This window comes from Mixophyes fleayi, chromosome 11 (genome assembly GCF_038048845.1).
Source record: "Mixophyes fleayi isolate aMixFle1 chromosome 11, aMixFle1.hap1, whole genome shotgun sequence".
Taxonomy (NCBI): domain Eukaryota; kingdom Metazoa; phylum Chordata; class Amphibia; order Anura; family Limnodynastidae; genus Mixophyes; species Mixophyes fleayi.
This window is the reverse complement of record NC_134412.1, coordinates 22,375,088-22,392,598: the sequence shown is the minus strand read 5'-3', so window position 1 is coordinate 22,392,598 and position 17,511 is coordinate 22,375,088. Positions and strand designations below refer to the sequence as shown.

At 42.5% G+C, this 17,511-nt stretch overlaps 1 protein-coding gene across 1 annotated transcript; it reads left to right on the top strand.

Annotated features, from left to right (window-relative positions):
- The first annotated feature begins 407 nt into the window (after positions 1–407).
- LOC142107593 (galactoside alpha-(1,2)-fucosyltransferase 2-like) lies at positions 408–17,206 on the top strand. The gene is made up of 2 exons (XM_075191110.1): positions 408–488; positions 15,567–17,206. The coding sequence occupies exon 2, from the start codon at positions 15,589–15,591 to the stop codon at positions 16,642–16,644; it is 1,056 nt and encodes a 351-aa protein (XP_075047211.1). The 5' UTR covers positions 408–488; positions 15,567–15,588; the 3' UTR covers positions 16,645–17,206.
- The last annotated feature ends 305 nt before the right edge of the window (positions 17,207–17,511 follow it).

Below are 17,511 nucleotides of genomic sequence, written 5' to 3'. Positions count from 1 at the left end.
CACCTCTCCCTCTCCCCCTCTCTCTCTCCCCCCTCTCCCTCTCTCTCTCTCCCTCTCCCTCCACTATGTTGATGCTGTTTAGGGCACTTACTAAAGGCAATCACTAAGAACACTGAAAAATATATTTTTTCCTTTTTGACTTTTAAAGCAAAAAAGAGAAATTATCTAACCACAATCAGATATTGTAGTGAAAACTGATGTTGCTGTTTTATGCTTGCAAGAAAACAGCCCAAAAGCATATAATAAATGCGTAAACCATTATACACGTTAAATCATAAAAAGACAACTGATAGACCTGTGTAGAGTTAAACCATGTTACAGCGATCATTTTTCTTCCTAATGAACAGCAGCAACCACTCCTCATTTTGCTTCCACTCTGCTCTTTTCTACTTGCTGGGAACTAAATATGCAGCTGAACATGTTACTCTGATGCTTTTAAAATACAATGATTTTCATAGTCAGAATAAATCGACCATAAGAGTAATAAGGTAAGTTGAGCATTCATTACTGCATTGCATTACACAGTGCTGTTCTATAATATATGTGTTAGTAGTAGATATTCCAGAACGTATCAGTCTATAAGCCTGTGCTATACAGACCATATCTCTCTTTCTCCCCCCAGACATATCTACTTTTCAACCATTTATAGCATAACATACAGACTATTCATGTATTAATCTATCTGGAACAGATTTTCATTTACCAATAATATATTGACTGGTGTAAATGTAGTTATTTTACAATATGTATCATACTTAGAAATCTGGGATAATAGCAAAGCGGTATTTATATTGACTCCTCACTATAATGCAGCAGTTATTACAATATTCCTAACAGTGCTTATTACTCTACACTCGATACTCTAGCAATATGCTAAATTACAATTTTTTTTAATATGCTATGAGAACTTCAGATGGATGCCTTAATAATGTCCCCTCTAAAGCTGGATTCTATGGCATGACAAACAAAATGCCATTAGTGAACACTAATAAAATCATATAATGAAAGAAAGATTAATACATAAACGCAATGGAAAGGACGTGTTTTGTAGAAAAGCAAGATGTCTTTGAAGTGCTGCACAAAGCATTGATCCATTATAAATTCGTAATTATATGATATATATTGATACATTATTTAGATGATTTGATTTTTGTCATAGGTAGTGGTTTCTTAGGTAAGGATTGGTGTTAAATGCTTACAGTTTTCTTGGGAGGCTTTTATAGGGGGGAACAGTGGTATTGGTGTAGAGAAGCTTCAAGGAAATAAGACTGTGTATGACTGGTGAATTACAAGGGCACTAACTAGTACAAAGAAGAGAGGGAGAGGAAGAGGGAGAGAGAGAGAGAGAGAGAGGAGAGGGAGAGAGAGAACGAGGAAGAGGGAGAGAGAGGGGGAGAGAGAGAGGCAGAGAGGGAGGGAGAGAGAAGGGGAGAGAGAGAGGGAGAGAGAGAGAGATGGGGGAGAGGGGGAGAGGGAGAGAGAGAGGGAGAGAGAGAAGGGGGGAGAGAGAGAGAGAGAGAGAGAGAGTGGGGAGAGAGAGAGAGAGTAAGAGGGGAGGGAGAGAGGGAGATAGAGAGAAGGGGAAGGAGAGAGAGGGAGAGAGGAAGAAGGAGGGAGAGAGAGGAAGAGAGAGAGGGAAGAGAGAGGGGAGAGAGAGGGAGAGAGAGAGAGAGAGAGTGGGAGAGGGAGAGAGAGAGAGGGAGAGAGAGAGAGAGAAAGGGAAGAGAGAGGGGGGAGAGAGAAGGGGAGAGATAGAGAGTGGGAGGGGGAGAGAGAGAGAGAGAGAGAGAGGGAGCTTAGGTTTAATGAGCACCACTGAATTGAATGCAAATTGGATTGACAAGGACCAGGGATTGAAAAGAGGGGAAATGTTCTTCGTCAGTGGAGGCAACAAATACCTGATACCCCCTTTGCAATATCAATTTGAAGCAGCTTCCCTGCTTGTCCCTACCTTTCATTAAACTCAAGGTTTTATGATTTAGTGACAGTCTCAGTTTTACAATGTGTTTGTCTATCATATTGCTTCACCATTTAAGAGAGTCCGAGGCAAAAAGGAAATATGAGCAGTGAATACAAGTATTCTCCCGTGCTGCTCCCCACTTATGGAAATCCCTACCACATATAATCAGGCTTTCCACTGCCTTCAAATCTTTACATGTACTCTGACAACCTATCTCTTGTTTACAGCTTACCATATCCCCAATAACACTATTCACACTAATGCACCCTCACACCTGTCCCAATCTCTACTCTGAGCCACACTTGTTCCTCTTGTTCCAGCTGTGCCCTCTTCCACTTAAAATGTAAGATAATGAGCAGGGTCCTTCATACCCTTTGTTTTCAGGTCTGCATTTATTTTGTCTGCCTTGTATGTCCCTGTTTTAAGTATGTCCTGTTTTCCTAATGTACGGCGCTGCGGAGCACTGTGGCGCCTTACAAATCTATGATAATAATAATAATAATAATAATAATAATATTTGGATGCTATTTATTAAAATAATGGTCAAACTAAATATATAGGAATAAGAATATAAGTTTAGGAAATAAAATTATTATACAGAACCCAGGGCCCACTGCATATATTTTTTTCTTTATGACTTTTAAAGAGAAAAAGAGAAATTATCTAACCACAATCAGATATTGTAATGAAAACTGGTGTTGCTGTTTTGTGCTTGCAAGAAAACAGCCCAAAAGCATATACTAAATGAGTAAACCATTATACACATTAAATCTTAAATAAACAACAACCACTCCTCATTGTGCTTCCTCTCTGCTCTTTTCTACTTGTTTGTGGACTAAATAGGCAGCGCTGTACAGAGAACTCATTCACATCAGTCCCTGCCCCATTGGAGCTTACAGTCTAAATTACCTAATATAGACACACACTCACACAAAGACAGAGAGACAGACAGACAGGGAGAGACTAGGGTCAATTTTGATAGCAGTCAATTAACCTACTAGTATGTTTTTGGAGTGTGGGTAGAAACCGGAGCACCCGGAGGAAACCCACGCAAACACAGGGAGAACATACAAACTCCACACAGATAAGGCCATGCTTGGGAATTGAACTCATGAACCCAGTGCTGTGAGACAGAAGTGCTAACCACTAGGCCACTGTGCTGCCTACTTTTAAACCTTTTGTAACATAACATGCAGATTATTCATGTATTAATCTATCTGAAACAGATTTTCATTTACCAATAATATATTGACTGGTGTAAATGTAGTTATTTTACAAAATGTATCATACTTAGAAATCTGGGATAATAGCAAAGCGGTATTTATATTGACTCCTCACTATATTGCAGCAGTTATTAATGGACTTAAATGCAAAACATTTCATGAAAACTATTCCGAACAGTACTTATTACTCCACCCTCGATACTCTAGCAACATGCTTAATTATATTTTTTATTAATATGCTATGAGAACTTTAGATGGATGCATTAATAAAATATCTCCTCTAAAGCTGGATTCTATGGCATGACAAACAAAATGTCAGTAGTGAACACTAATAAAATCATATAATGAAAGAAAGATTAATACATAAACGCAATGGAAAGGAAGGGTCCTAGCTGATGATGGAGTGCTTTTTATTTTTTTGCCATAACTTCCAGCTTTTCCCAACCATGAAATCTCGTCAAATGGCGTAACATGGATGAGGTTCAAAGCTGGTTAAGGTCCCTTCCTCGACTGACTGTGGCTTGACATACACTACAAATGGCTATACAACTGTTGTCAGGATTTGGGTAGAACTAATTCCACACATAAGAAGTGGCTTTCTTGGTTTTATGCCCAGGCATGACAATGGGCTTCTTCTTGTGACGTGCCAGAACTGCTGCCACTGGTGCAGGACTTACACAAACAACCTCATCCTCATCAACATCCTCATTAGCGTCCTCATCGCCTACACAAATCTCCACCTCATGCTCTTCTAATTCCAAAGTGGCATCCTCAATTGGTGTATCACCGGCTACACTCGGGCTGTTCAAGCACACATCACCAGAAATGCTGAAAGGGCCCTTCTTTATGGGTACATAATTAAAATGGTCACGATTACACATACCACTCGTGGATGGACTCTCCTCAGGGATTGGTGTCATTTCTGACTCTGATCATACATTATCCTCTAATGCCTTACTGTTTTCCTGCAGCTTGGCTTTCACACATAACAGTAGTTGTGCACCACTTTTGTACTCCAAATTACTTGGTCTTGCTTGGTCACGAGTGACCTTACAAGAAGAAGGCTCTGTAACATTTTTAGATCGCACTAATAGAGAAAGGCGAAGGCCCCATTCTTTCTTTGCCACTGCGTGTGTAGAATGGCATGTTGGCAATTTTTCTTTTCTCGGCAGTTAACTTTTCATTAGTTACACCTCTTTTTCTCTTCAACACAGTAAAAGCTTTTTGTTAGTGTGTTTTTTTCCCTGACTTAAAAAGAATATGTACTTTTACATAGGCTTTACCAGATGATGTACAGGGAAGACTACCATCAGGACTGGTGCCAGCAGCTGCTTGCTGATCGTGCTTATATGTGGACTGCTGTGAATCCATTTTAATGAGACCCAAAGCACTTGTAGTGCAAATTCAGAAATATATAGTGCTGGTATCTAATAATTTCAGAACCAGAAAAAAGATTTTTGGGAACAGGGGAATATGTCACACCCCAAGCACTTGTAGTGCAAATTCAGATATATATACTGCTGGTATATAATAATTTCAGCACCAGAAAATAGATTTTTTGGAGCAGGGTAATATGTTACACCCCAAGTACTTGTAGTGCAAATTCAGAAATATGTAGTGCTGGTATATAATAATTTCAACACCAGAAAATAGGTTTGTTCAAAGAGGGGAATATCTGACACCCCAAGCACTTGTAGTGCAAATTAAGAAATATATACTGCTGGTATATAAAAATTTCAACACCTGAAAATAGATTTTTGGGGAATGGCGAAAATGTCACACCCCAAGCACTTGTAGTACAAATTCAGAAATATACAGTGCTGGTATATAATAATTTTCAAATTACGCGTTTTGCGTCATTGCGTCACAGGGGCGGGGCCAAACGCCGGGATTCCTAGTCTGTAGGGCCCACAGTTGTAATCTCAGTAAAAAACAAATAAAATCCTGCTTCCAGGGTTCTCATTAAGGAAACAGAGGTTCAGTTACTAAATCCCCAACAATGACTGATGTAAAAAAGTTCTATTTAGGCATAGATGTCAATCTCACTCATGGCAAATGACAGAGAGCTCCTTTAGCTAATCAAGAGGCTTTAAACAGCATAACCTGGATGCCTATATTCATACTTTTCCTATAACTTGTAATACCGTACTTAACATAACTAAAATTACGACATGGAGACTGAATACGTGGCAAAATTAGGTCACAGTTTATTATTTATAATAAAATTGGTGGCAGTGAAAGTGCACTGCGAGACAACTAACGAACTGATAACCGGAACCAAGTGTGGAATGGCAAACTGGCCTTGAATCCACTTAACAAACCGGGTCTACTCCCTAAATGCTTGGCCGGCGCTAAATCTGGTGGCAGGTGACTACACCCCCTCTCGACTCACAATGACCTGCTTCTAAGCAGGCTAGGGGATCCCTCCCACAAAAAGGATCAATAGTCACTTTACCTCGAAGGGGACAGTGACCTGAGTCCAATCAGCGATAACGCCGTATTCATCAGCCGCTGTTCGCAGTGCCCTTCCTACCACCGCTGGCGTCTAGGGGATGGACAGCCCGCCACCTTCGGACCTAAGGAAAGAAGCCAATGAGCTATGGTCTTTATGAAACTCTCTATGCCCTCCGTAGATAGGTGAACCCCGTCCCTGCCATATAACTGGACTTGATCTACTGATATCCATCCGTGATCTATTGCGAAGCCACCCAATGAACTCACAATCTTTTTTACGATCCGGTTAACCATCTTAACCAGGTTCCCCATAATCTTCAGGGGGATTATTGCGGACCAAATTATCACTGTGGTCGGCCAATTATTTTTAATGACTTTCAGGTCCTTTCTAATGTTTATATTTAAATCCAGGAATTTTTCTTGCCCCAGATCGTTTCCTCCCAAGTGTATGACTAATGCATCTGGTGGGCCCTATTGCATGACTGGCTTGTTCAGCCAGGGAAGAAAAACAGAGACCTCACTTGCCTAACCAATATATTTGAACGGGAATAGTGAAATCGGAGCAGTCTGAGCCCTTGTCGTGTTTGGCTGCCCAGAACACGTATGAATGTCCAACTATCCATATGGATTTTGTTTTTTTCGGGACATTTGTGAAACAAATTATTCCTAGTCAGGATGCTGTCAGATAGGACGTGTTGTACTGAAAACACTGAGTTCAACCGTATTAACTGTTAGAAATGCCAGTAAAGCAGGGTTGGGGATAGAAGGAGTAAAGGAAGGTTATCCATATGAAGGTAAAAAATCCAAAAAACCCCAGAGGCCCACCACTAATCAGGCCTTGATCCGGGGAAAAATGTGAAAAGCCCTTCATGCCCTCGCGTAAAAGCGACAAGCGGTGGAGCCATGGGTAACCGGAGAGGTGAAAGTGAGTTAATAGAAAGAGACAAAAGACATAAAAGCTCAAACATTCGGCCTAATGTATTTTTTATATGTGGCTGATTTCCAGCGGCCTAGTGTCTTAATCTCTGCTACCGAAGAGCCTACTAATGGAGCAGATGTTGCCGCGCCTATGCGGAAGGAATGTGTACCAAACAGAGTGGTGTCTAAACCTAATAATGTTAGTGATTTCTTAAATATGGCCTTGATACCTGGTTAAAGGGGAATCATCTTGATGAACTAAAAATAAAGGGCAGTTTCTGGGTCTAAGATTGGCATATTGTGTTGCTAATGTAAGGGGACAAATTTCAGCGTCCGTTTGCGCCTGCAACTGTATCCAGCAACCTTTTCCTGCCTGATCACTTTTGGATCTGCTGATTTTGCATAACAGCTGATTCCTTCGATTATAGTGATTTGAGCCAGTAGAGCAGATAATCTGCATGTTCTGGATTGAACTACCAACTCAGAAATTCTAAAGGCTCTAATAAATGCTAAAGCAAATGCTGTGCGAAAAAGTAGTAACTCGTAATTGTTGTGCGTAACAGATAGAAGGGCATGCATTAATCTATGAAGAATATGTATATCTACTGGCCTCCTGGTGTCTGGTGGTATAGGCCTGTCTCTAGCCAAACCTTTTAAGGCTTTGGATATTATAAAGCACTTTGTGACATCGGTGATGCCGTAACGGTCAGACATGAACGATATACCTGCATGCATTGATGCCATAGCTGTCTTTGATGACCCTTCTCTTTATCAATTCCACATGAATGCTGACATGGCCTCGCTTGACTTGACACTGGAGTCTTCCTAGATTCCTGGAAATGTGACCATGGCCGCCATGACTTCAAGTAGTCTCGTCTCGTGGTTTGTGCCAAAGATCGTTCAGCCAGTCCTTTTATGCCGGCTTGATGATCTGCCAGACACTAGAGGGGCATGGTGTCCCTTGTAGATTGGCCCTTGGAACTAATGCCCTATAACTACGCCATTGGAAACGCGGCAAAGGCTTCTGCTATGCCGTTTTCAATCCCCGGTATGTGTCTTGCACTGAATGTGATATCATGCTCGAGACAGTGTAGAATAAAATGTCGTAACAAGGAGATGGCATGTTGGGACAATGTGCTCTGTTTGTTGATCAAACGAGCAACATCCAGATTGTTGCCCCAGAAAATGATACGGCAGCCGCTTAATTCTCGTTGCCCAAAGCTCAAGTGACAAAATGATTGGAAAAAGCTCCAAAACTAACAAGTTGTGTACTAAACCCGACTGATGCCATGTTTCAGGCCAGTGTGTTGAGGTAAGCGCCAAACCGACGCATTCCTGTATAAGTCCAATTGCTTGTTAGAAATTGGAGGAGTGGGTCATATTCTCTTACCGTTGAATTCCTGCAGAAATTTCAACCAAATTAGTATGTCTTCCTTGATCTCTTACGATAAACGGATGGTTACGTGCAGATTTACTTTGCTGGCTGTGGCCATTTGGAGTTTTCGGCACAAAACTCGGCCCATGAGAATGATCCTACAAGCAAAATTAAAAGACCCTTATAGGGACTGCACTTTGCGCAGCTGAGTAACCTGCTTTGACTGAAACTCGGAAATTGCTTGCTAGGGTATTGATTTTGATCCCTAAAAATGACAACTTATGTGTTGGACCTTCAGTCTTATCGTGCGCTATTGGAACACACAAAACTGTGAATAAATCTTGCGCCGCTTTCAGTATGTTCCTACACTGTGGGGATCCTGCTCTACCTATTATTAAAAAATAGTCAAGGTGCTATTCCTTGGTGTTCCGTTTCCGCCTGTATGCACCAATGTAGGAACGAGCTGAACATCTCAAGGTATGCGCAGCGGGTAGGAAGTGGTCTATATAGAAACCACCTTGGTAACGAAAGCCCATAAATTTAAAGGAATCAGGATGAAGGGGCAGTAAGAGGAATGCGGCTTCGATGTCGAGCTTGGCTAGATTCAAACCGTGGCCATGTTCTTGCACTAATGAGAGAGCTGAATCAAACTATTGGTAGGTCACTGAGCTATATGAGGGGTCTATGAAATGGTTTACTGAACCACCGGCCGGGAAAGATAGGTGTTGTATCAGCTGAAACTTGCCGGCTGTTTTTTTGGAGACTCCCCCTATTGGGGATACCACTAAATTGTGGAGGGGAGGGTGAACAAAAGGGCCTATCATGCGACTCAGGCTAATTTCTTTTGCAATTTTGTCAGCTATTGGTTCGGGAAAGATGTAGGAGGATTTTAAATTGCGAGGTATATGGGGCCTTAAGCTATCCTGATCCGGGATATGGATGCCATATTGAAAGCCATTTCTCAAGAAGGAAGCTAATTCGTGATCAGGTGAACAAATTCAGGGACTTGTAAAACAGGAAATAAAGGGGAAAGAAAAATAGTCTAAATAACACTGATACAAATCCTTTCTATGTCTTCCACTGCACAGGATCTTGTCGAGCTGACTGGAACAGACTAACTTTCCCTGGGGATATATATAAGGTGCCCTGGCCCTACCACTTTACCCTTATTGGTCGGCCTGGCCCAGGGATAATTTAACCCTCAATTGTAAGTGTAAAGTTAATGAAAAGCACACATGTCTGCTGTTTAAGTGCTTTCGTCTTTAGAGACTCTCTTGTCATTGTTGTCAGAGTGCGGTTTGTAAAATCAATAGTATGTCCAAAATTATAGCTGCTCACCACGCCAGAGAAAGTTGTCTAAGTGAGCTGATCCGAACAATTCACTCAATGAGCAGAACACTGCCCGTCTATATTCTTATTTAGGACAACTTTCCAATCTGAGGTTTTGACAGATGTGACCTCTCGGAACACCTTTCCAACAAATCTTACCTGTCAAGCTGGTGGATTTTTCTAAGATGTCACCTATTGGCAGGTAATTCATCCAGTAAAAAAATGTGCCTCTCTTACTGCTGCTTTAATAAACTATCTTGGATCCTAGCGTATCGCCATATGAATTAAATGACCAAAACAATTTGCAGATTTACTTGACAGGTGTAGTTAATGGAACTCCTGTTCAAGCGACAAATCAATATAGCTAACGAGGAAACAATGTCATATAATATATGGAGCTGTGCTCAATCTCCACTATTTGCCATTTAAGGGTCCATTGTACCTCGCAATTGAACAGTCACACGAAATTCAACAGGGTTTTGACTATTTTTGTGCCATTTTAAAATGGTTTTTTTTTCTTTTCTTCTTTATCTGTATTTAGAGCCACCATTTTACCATTAAAAGTTAGTGAACAGGGGCGTGGCCTGGCAGCCATCTTCAGCAGACGTGCATTTAATTTGCTCCTGCTATTCCACCTGGAATTACCAGGAAAAACTACGACATCCTCTCCCTAACCAGCACTAGCAACCTGGACACAACATCAGAACCCCTTGGGGCAAATCTTTTCCGGCTGCCAGGAACCTGAAATTCATCGTTTTCCATATTAAGGCCTAATCCACGCCTCACCTTGGGGACTCACCACCAACAACTGCAGGATATCTCTTCTGCACGGCTCATAGACCATTTACCTCAGCGGAACCTCACCACCTATTGAGCCTCATCACGGCCGCCGAGAGGGGGGGGGGGAGCGGGTACATTTTACCCGGGCTCGGCCATGCCAGGGGTTTGGGGGTTGCGTGCTTCGTTGGTGGGGGGAGCTGGATGAGAAAAAAAATCCCATACTCACGTGACCCGCGGCGCCGCGTCCCTCCTCTCCTGTCTTCTCCATTCACACTGACTGCCGGGCGTGATGTCATCAAGTCACGCCCGTCAGTCAGTGAGGAGCGCCGCAGCCAGACAAACAAGACCAAGGCAGAAGAAAGAAGAGAAGACAGAAGAGAAGAAAAGAAAAGAAAAGAAGCTGACAAAAGGTAAGGAGAGAAACTGAGTGGCAAGGAGAGGAAACAGAGGGACAGTACTATAAAAGAGGGGCAGAGAGGCACAGAGGAGGAAAACTGGGGCAGAGAGGCACAGAGGAGGAAAACTGGGGCAGAGAGGCGGAAAACTGGGGGAGAGAGGCACAGAGGAGGAAAACTGGGGCAGAGAGGCAAAGAGGAGGAAAACTGAGGCAGAGAGGCACAGAGGAGGAAAACTGGGGCAGAGAGGCACAGAGGAGGAAAACTGGGGCAGAGAGGCACAGAGGAGGAAAACTGGGGCAGAGAGGCACAGAGGAGGAAAACTGGGGCAGAGAGGCACAGAGGAGGAAAACAGGGGCAGAGAGGCACAGAGGAGGAAAACAGGGGCAGAGAGGCACAGAGGAGGGAAACTGGGGCAGAGAGGCACAGAGGAGGAAAACGGGGGCAGAGAGGCACAGAGGAGGAAAACGGGGGCAGAGAGGCACAGAGGAGGAAAACTGGGGCAGAGAGGTACAGAGGAGGAAAACTGGGGCAGAGAGGCACAGAGGAGGAAAACTGGGGCAGAGAGGCACAGAGGAGGAAAACTGGGGCAGAGAGGCACAGAGGAGGAAAACTGGGGCAGAGAGGCACAGAGGAGGAAAACGGGGGCAGAGAGGCACAGAGTGAAGAAAAAGGGGGGAAAGCAGCATGGAGGGTGCAGTGTAGTTGTGATGAAGGGGCACAGTATTGTGTGTGTGATGGCACAGGGGCTTGTTGCAATGTAGTGTGTGTGAGGTAGGTGGTGGCTAATTAATGGGTGCTATTTTGTTTGTAGGGTGATGGTGAGGCAATTCAATAGTGGGGATTATTAATTCAAGATGGGGTGATTTGGGGGCTATTGAATGTGGAGATGAGTTTGGGGAGAATGAGGTCTATTTATTAAATGTGACTATGAATTATTTAATGGCAGTGATGGTTGTGGGAAATAGGTATTGTTAGGTTGTTTGCATGACGGGAAATAGGTTTATTTATTAAATGTGAATACTATTATTTTAATGTTGGGGCTGGAGGAAGGCCTAATTATTAATCGTGGGTGCTATTGATTTAACGCTGCGTCTGACTGTAATTTTCTAAATGTAGCCATTTTTTTTCCCCAAATAGGTCCTTCTACATTCCAAGATCCAGGCAAGCCACAACTAAAGAAACCAGCAGCCACAGGTGGAGAAAGTGAGAAGAACAGGTAGGACAGAGCAGCATAGTGTGTGAAATGTTGTGATTCTAGTAGGGACAATGCCAATGTTTGGTGAGTATTTGGTGAGCCCAGTCAGCGCAGGCCAAGACTGAACTCTTTGTGTACACACTGCATTCTTTTTATACTACACTGTGGCGCTAGATGTTTTAAAAGTCAGGAGTGCTGGGACATATGTCACGCTCTGGTGAATTCAGGACCTAGTGATTTTGATGTGCTAGCCACGCCCCAACGGTGCATTGCCATGCCCCGAAATGTATGACCACATCCCCGAAAATTTTTGCACCGCCGTTAGGCTAGCCACACCCCAACGGCGCATTGACACGCCCCAGAATGTATGACCACACCTGCAATTCTTTTTTGCACCATCGTTAGGGCTTACTCGTCTATGAGGGGGGCCATGAGTTTGTTGTACCCGGGCCCTGAATTCCTTTTGGCAGCCCTGAGCCTCATACTGCCGGCACTGCTGCTTAGTATAGACATCGGGACAGAGTGATACACACCCGGGACGGCAGCCAACGCTCTTGCCTGCCTGCAGACTGGAACCACGGACGACAGAACTTTAATCCACTACAGGTGGACACTACAAGACCGGCTCCCTCACATGGACCTCAATTAGGTTAACAGGTTAGTGCGGCAATCCCCACATGACATCCAGACTGGGCAGCGACACATATTTGAGTGTCCCCTCCGCCTAGTAATCTGGTTCAGAGGTGCGGCCGTCAATACTGCCTAAGCCGTTGACACCCCTACTAGCACGCTCTTGCACGGAGCTTTTGTCTCCCTCAAATAACCTGAGGGCCCTTCAACGAACCCATATAGCTAAGAAGGGTAGTGGCTGCATGTTATGGTCCACAGCCTGTACACAAGCACAAAATAGAGGCTCAGTGGCACTGCTGCTCTAATTGGTTCTAACCTGCACTATTAAAGTGATCCCAGACATCAGAGGGTTAATCCCTGCAACATACAACTTTCTGTCGCCTCTGTGTAAAGCATTGCTGCCCTCTACTGTCCAACTTGAAAACTACAGTTGCATTTGTTATCCTAAACCAGGCAGTTAGCCTGTGCTTACTCTCACAGCACACTTGACGTTTCTGGACACTCTATGATCCGGCTCCTAAGCTATTGCAACTTACCTCCTGTGCGCCCGATGCGCAATACATGCGGCCTGGTCACCACAGAATGACCGTTAACAACCATTCACTTCTGGCTTTACCCCCAGCTATTTTGTACTAGCTACCCTATGTTGGGGAGTCAACTCTTTATCTTTAGCTACTTAACTTGCAGCACCGACACAACTGGTCTGTCATGGTGGCCAGAACGAAGTAGACCTCCTTGGTGGAAGCCTCCAACTTCTTTGACAGAAGCAAAAAGCAACCTAAATCACAAACGACATTAATGGCTCAGCTCCACGTTGACTGTTCACCAAGTTCAGATCCACCTGGGGAGAATGAAATCCCCTCTGCCATGAGTCACTTAATCAGCTCTGTGTTTCAAGACATCAAGACGACGTTTCACACAGAACTACGCCAGGCAATTCTGGACTTTCGTAAAGATATTAATGAACCTGGCAACCGCATTGATGCACTGGAGACCAAAATGGATGAAATCTGCAGATCTCTAGCGGACACCACCAATGAGCTCTCCTCACTGTGCAAGGATGTAGCGTCACTCATGAAGAAATGTGAGTATATCGAAAATAGAGTTCTAAGGAATAACATCCGCCTCAAAAATATTCCTGAGACTGTGGATGCTCTAGCCTTACCTGGCTATCTGCTTGGCTTATTTAAAACTATTCTAATGAATGCCACGGATGCAGACCTCTTTTTGGATAGAGCACACAGATCCCTCTGACCTAGGTCAGCCCCAGGCCAACAGCCTAGAAATATCATTCTTCGCATGCATTATTATATTGTAAAGGAGAAAGTCATGCAGGCTACAAGGAATTTGTTTGCCCCTTGACACATCGTTATGTGGGCTTCATGAATTGTAATTTCAATAGCACTTGAGATTTGACTTCTTTGTCTCCGCCAATTATGATTTAGAGTTTATATTGCATTACATTATATTATTTATATCATTTATTAAATATGTATTACTTTTAGCATAGCGCTCTCTCTTGTGTGTGTTTTTTTCTTTGTTATATCCCAATAATTTAGGCAGGACCAGATATAATTTAATTTACAGTACTAAGAAATGCCCCGCTGTTATCCAGCAGCTTTACAGTGTTGCCAGTGACACTTCAACCATTTTCCCCTCTCACTGAACAAACCTCAATCTATCTGTTACGGCTAGTGGCTATTGTCATAAGCTTGCAGAACTAGTGATAGAGGTCTTCCCCTATGACAGCCGCCTTTCCCGTAGAGCTTGTCGCACTCGCAGGTACTCAGATGTCCCCAGGGCTTTAGTGTAGTATAAGTTTATGAGCAATACCGCAGCGAGGGGATAGGAGGTGGTAGACAGGATGGAAGTGTATAGTCAGTAGTAGGCCAAGGTCTGGGGTCTGTAGCGGGTAGAGTGGTCAGAAACAGGCAAAGGGTCAGGGTTGGTAGCGGGCAGGAAAATCCAAGGTGCAGATCCGAAGGTCAGTGCTATTAGAATTCAAGCAGAGTCCAAGTAACAAGCCATGGGTTACAACAGGAGGTCAATCAAGAGAGTTCAAAGGACACAGGTCAGCAATCCCACAGGAAACAACGCCATTAATGGCAGGGAGGCAAAGCACCCCCTGCCTTAAATACACACGTCACCCAATCAGTGACCTGATGGGTAATTAGCCACAGAAGGCTAATAATTAATCATATAGCCCCCCCCCCCTCCCCGTGCACGCACCTGGGGCGTGAAGCAAACACACAGAGTGTCCCGGTCGTTGCCCCATTGTCGGCCGGGACAAACCAGAAGTGACGTTCCGGTCGTCATGGTGATGGCCAGGACGCAGCCACGCAATAAACAATGAGCCTTGGTGGCTTGAGGCACTGCCGCGGCTTGTGACACTATCCATTAATGTGTGCTGTTGCTCTTATGAAAGGCTCTCTTCATCATCATTCTTGGCTAAAACCATAAAAATTGTGACCCCCATCAATACACACCAGCATTCAAAGTGAACGGAATTTTGGAATAGGGAGAATGTGGTCTTCAGTTGACCCTATGGTTATAAGAAATATAACCTGTAAATAGAAGGAGCATGAAACAAATCAAATTGTATACATACATCTACATACTGTAGAAGTTCAGGACATTATTGATTTTGATCTCATATAATATATTTTTTTTCAGGTTACTTGAAGAGAGGTAGAATAATCACAGTCAGGATGAAATCTTTATATGTATAGAGTCAGTGCAGGAAATAATGGAGGAATAAAGGAATGCAGAATGTTACATTTTGTAGCATTTAATCAAAGCGATGCTGAAGGAGAAGAGTAGTATGATTAAATATATTAAAGTGATATGGGGCTACGGATGAACTATTTACTGTTATACCTAACTGAATCAATGTCAAACAAAGTGTTCTTATGTAAAGCATTCTTTCTGAGAATAATAACTTGCTATCTGTATGCAGTTTTTGGCTGTCCCTATGAGCACCAAAGGACTGGCCTCATTGTAAGACTTCATATTAGAAGAAAGAGTTATGTCTTTAATAGGCAGTTATGTGGTTGCTCCCAACTCTTATCAGTCTTATTTTAACGCACAATTCATCCACCACCTATGTTCTAATTCTAAGCTTTACATTTGTCCAACGAAGTATTGTAGTATACTTTGCAGCTACAGTGATGAATATAAAAGTATAAATTATGTTTGTTACTGTCTGCATTGTGTTTGTTGAAACAAAATTGACAAGGAAATTTTATGGCTATTATTTTGTTTTCTGATAATTAACTGATCTATTTTTTTCTTTTTGTTTACATAGGGATTTTACTGGTTAGTCTGGAATGGCTTTGAGCAGGAAGCATTACTTAGTCTGGATTTTATTAATATTTCTAATCTTCATGCTCATGAATCTGTATCTCACTTCGGACAAAAGGCTCTCCTCTATGTTCTACAAGATTATCCATCAAGATAACTTGTCAAATGTAAAACTGGATACGTGTATAAAGCCACCAACCCGTGTCCAGCCAGTGTCCGGTGTTTGGACAATAGAACCTCGTGGACGTTTAGGAAATCTAATGGGGGGGTATGCAGTGCTCTATGCTTTATCAAAGCTAAACGGCCATCAACCTTATATCCTACCCCACATGCATCAAGAGCTATCAAAGTTATTTATAATAAAATTACCTGTACTTTCGCAGGAGATTGCCGATCGTATAAAGTGGAAGAAGTACATGCTGAGAAATTGGATGCTGCCGGAATATAAGAATATCTCTGGACAATATGTTCAATTTTTGGGCACTCCATATTCATGGACGTTCTATCACCACATCAAGGAAGACATTCTCCAGGAATTCACATTCCATGACTTTGTTGTTGAGGAAGCTAATGCCTACCTTGAAAAAGTGAGGGGAGATAGCAAAAATGTTACCTTTATTGGGGTGCATGTTCGCAGGGGTGACTATGTAGAACTAATGCCGAAAAAATGGAAAGGGGTTGTAGCCCACAAAGGATATATGGACAAGGCCATTGCCTACTACAGGAACAAGTATGCCAATCCTCTCTTTGTGGTGACCAGTAATGGCATGGATTGGTGCAAGGAGAATATTAATAATTCCCTAGGAGATGTTCACTTTGCTGGGGGTGGCAGTGAAGCTTCTCCTGCCCGTGACTTTGCCCTCTTGGTACATTGTAACCACACCATTATGACCATAGGGTCTTTTGGAATTTGGGCTTCAATCATGGCAGGAGGTGAAACCATTTATCTTTCCAACTACACCATGCCAAATTCTCCACACCGAGAAGTATTCCGGTATGAGGCTGTTTATCTTCCCAATTGGATTGGAATACCTGCAGATCTCTCCTCACTTATGGAAATTAAAGGGAACAAGAACAATTAGCAGCAAATAAGGGTTTAATGTTATACAAATGTAAATTGAATTATTTAAATATAGCTTGAATTGATTTTCAACACCACATGGGATACTATGCACATGCATGTTAGGATGCTTAAATTATCCAACAGGAGAAAGGGGGATTCTATTGCAAAGATGTAATTATATACATCAGATTTAAAATAATTTATAATCTAAAGGGAAGTATGTGACAAAAGAACAGACAGCACAATAACAAGTTACAAAATAAAATAAATAATAATAATTAAGAAACATCTAGCTAGCCCCTGTGAAGATAGCCTGGTGCACCAGGTATGACCTGAAAAGACAATAAAGTCACCCAAGAGGAATTAAATAATGTAGATCTAAATCAGCAAAAACAGTAGGATAATATATAAAAAATATTGGATGTATCAAATGCAATAAAGATAATTAAAATTCTAAATGACAATAGATAAGCCTGCTCTAAAAATATATAGCAATATTAATTAGTAATTAGTAATTAGTACTATTAGTATATGCAGCCATGTGGAACTCCATTAGTGATTAAGACTATTTTAACTGGGGTTAACATGTATAAAATATATTTTAGCACCAATGAACGAAAAATAAACAAAAACACATACCAAAAAGTTAATAAATGCTAGTTTCTGGCTCTGGGCAGCTGGTGATTACAGGTACAATGCTAATTCTTGATTCTGGTCAATTGATGATTACATGTACTGTGCTAGTTCCTTGCTCCAGGCACTTTACAATTGCAGATATAGCGCTAATTCCTGCCCGAGGCTAGTTGGCGATTACCGATACTGTGTTAATTCTTTGTTCGAACCTGTTGATCGTTACAGGTAAAGCTTTAGATCCTGGCTCCAGGCA

What these genes read in the sequence shown, in the direction of transcription:
- LOC142107593 (XM_075191110.1), top strand. Translation starts at nt 15,589, where the DNA reads ATGGCTTTGAGCAGGAAGCATTACTTAGTCTGGATTTTATTAATATTT.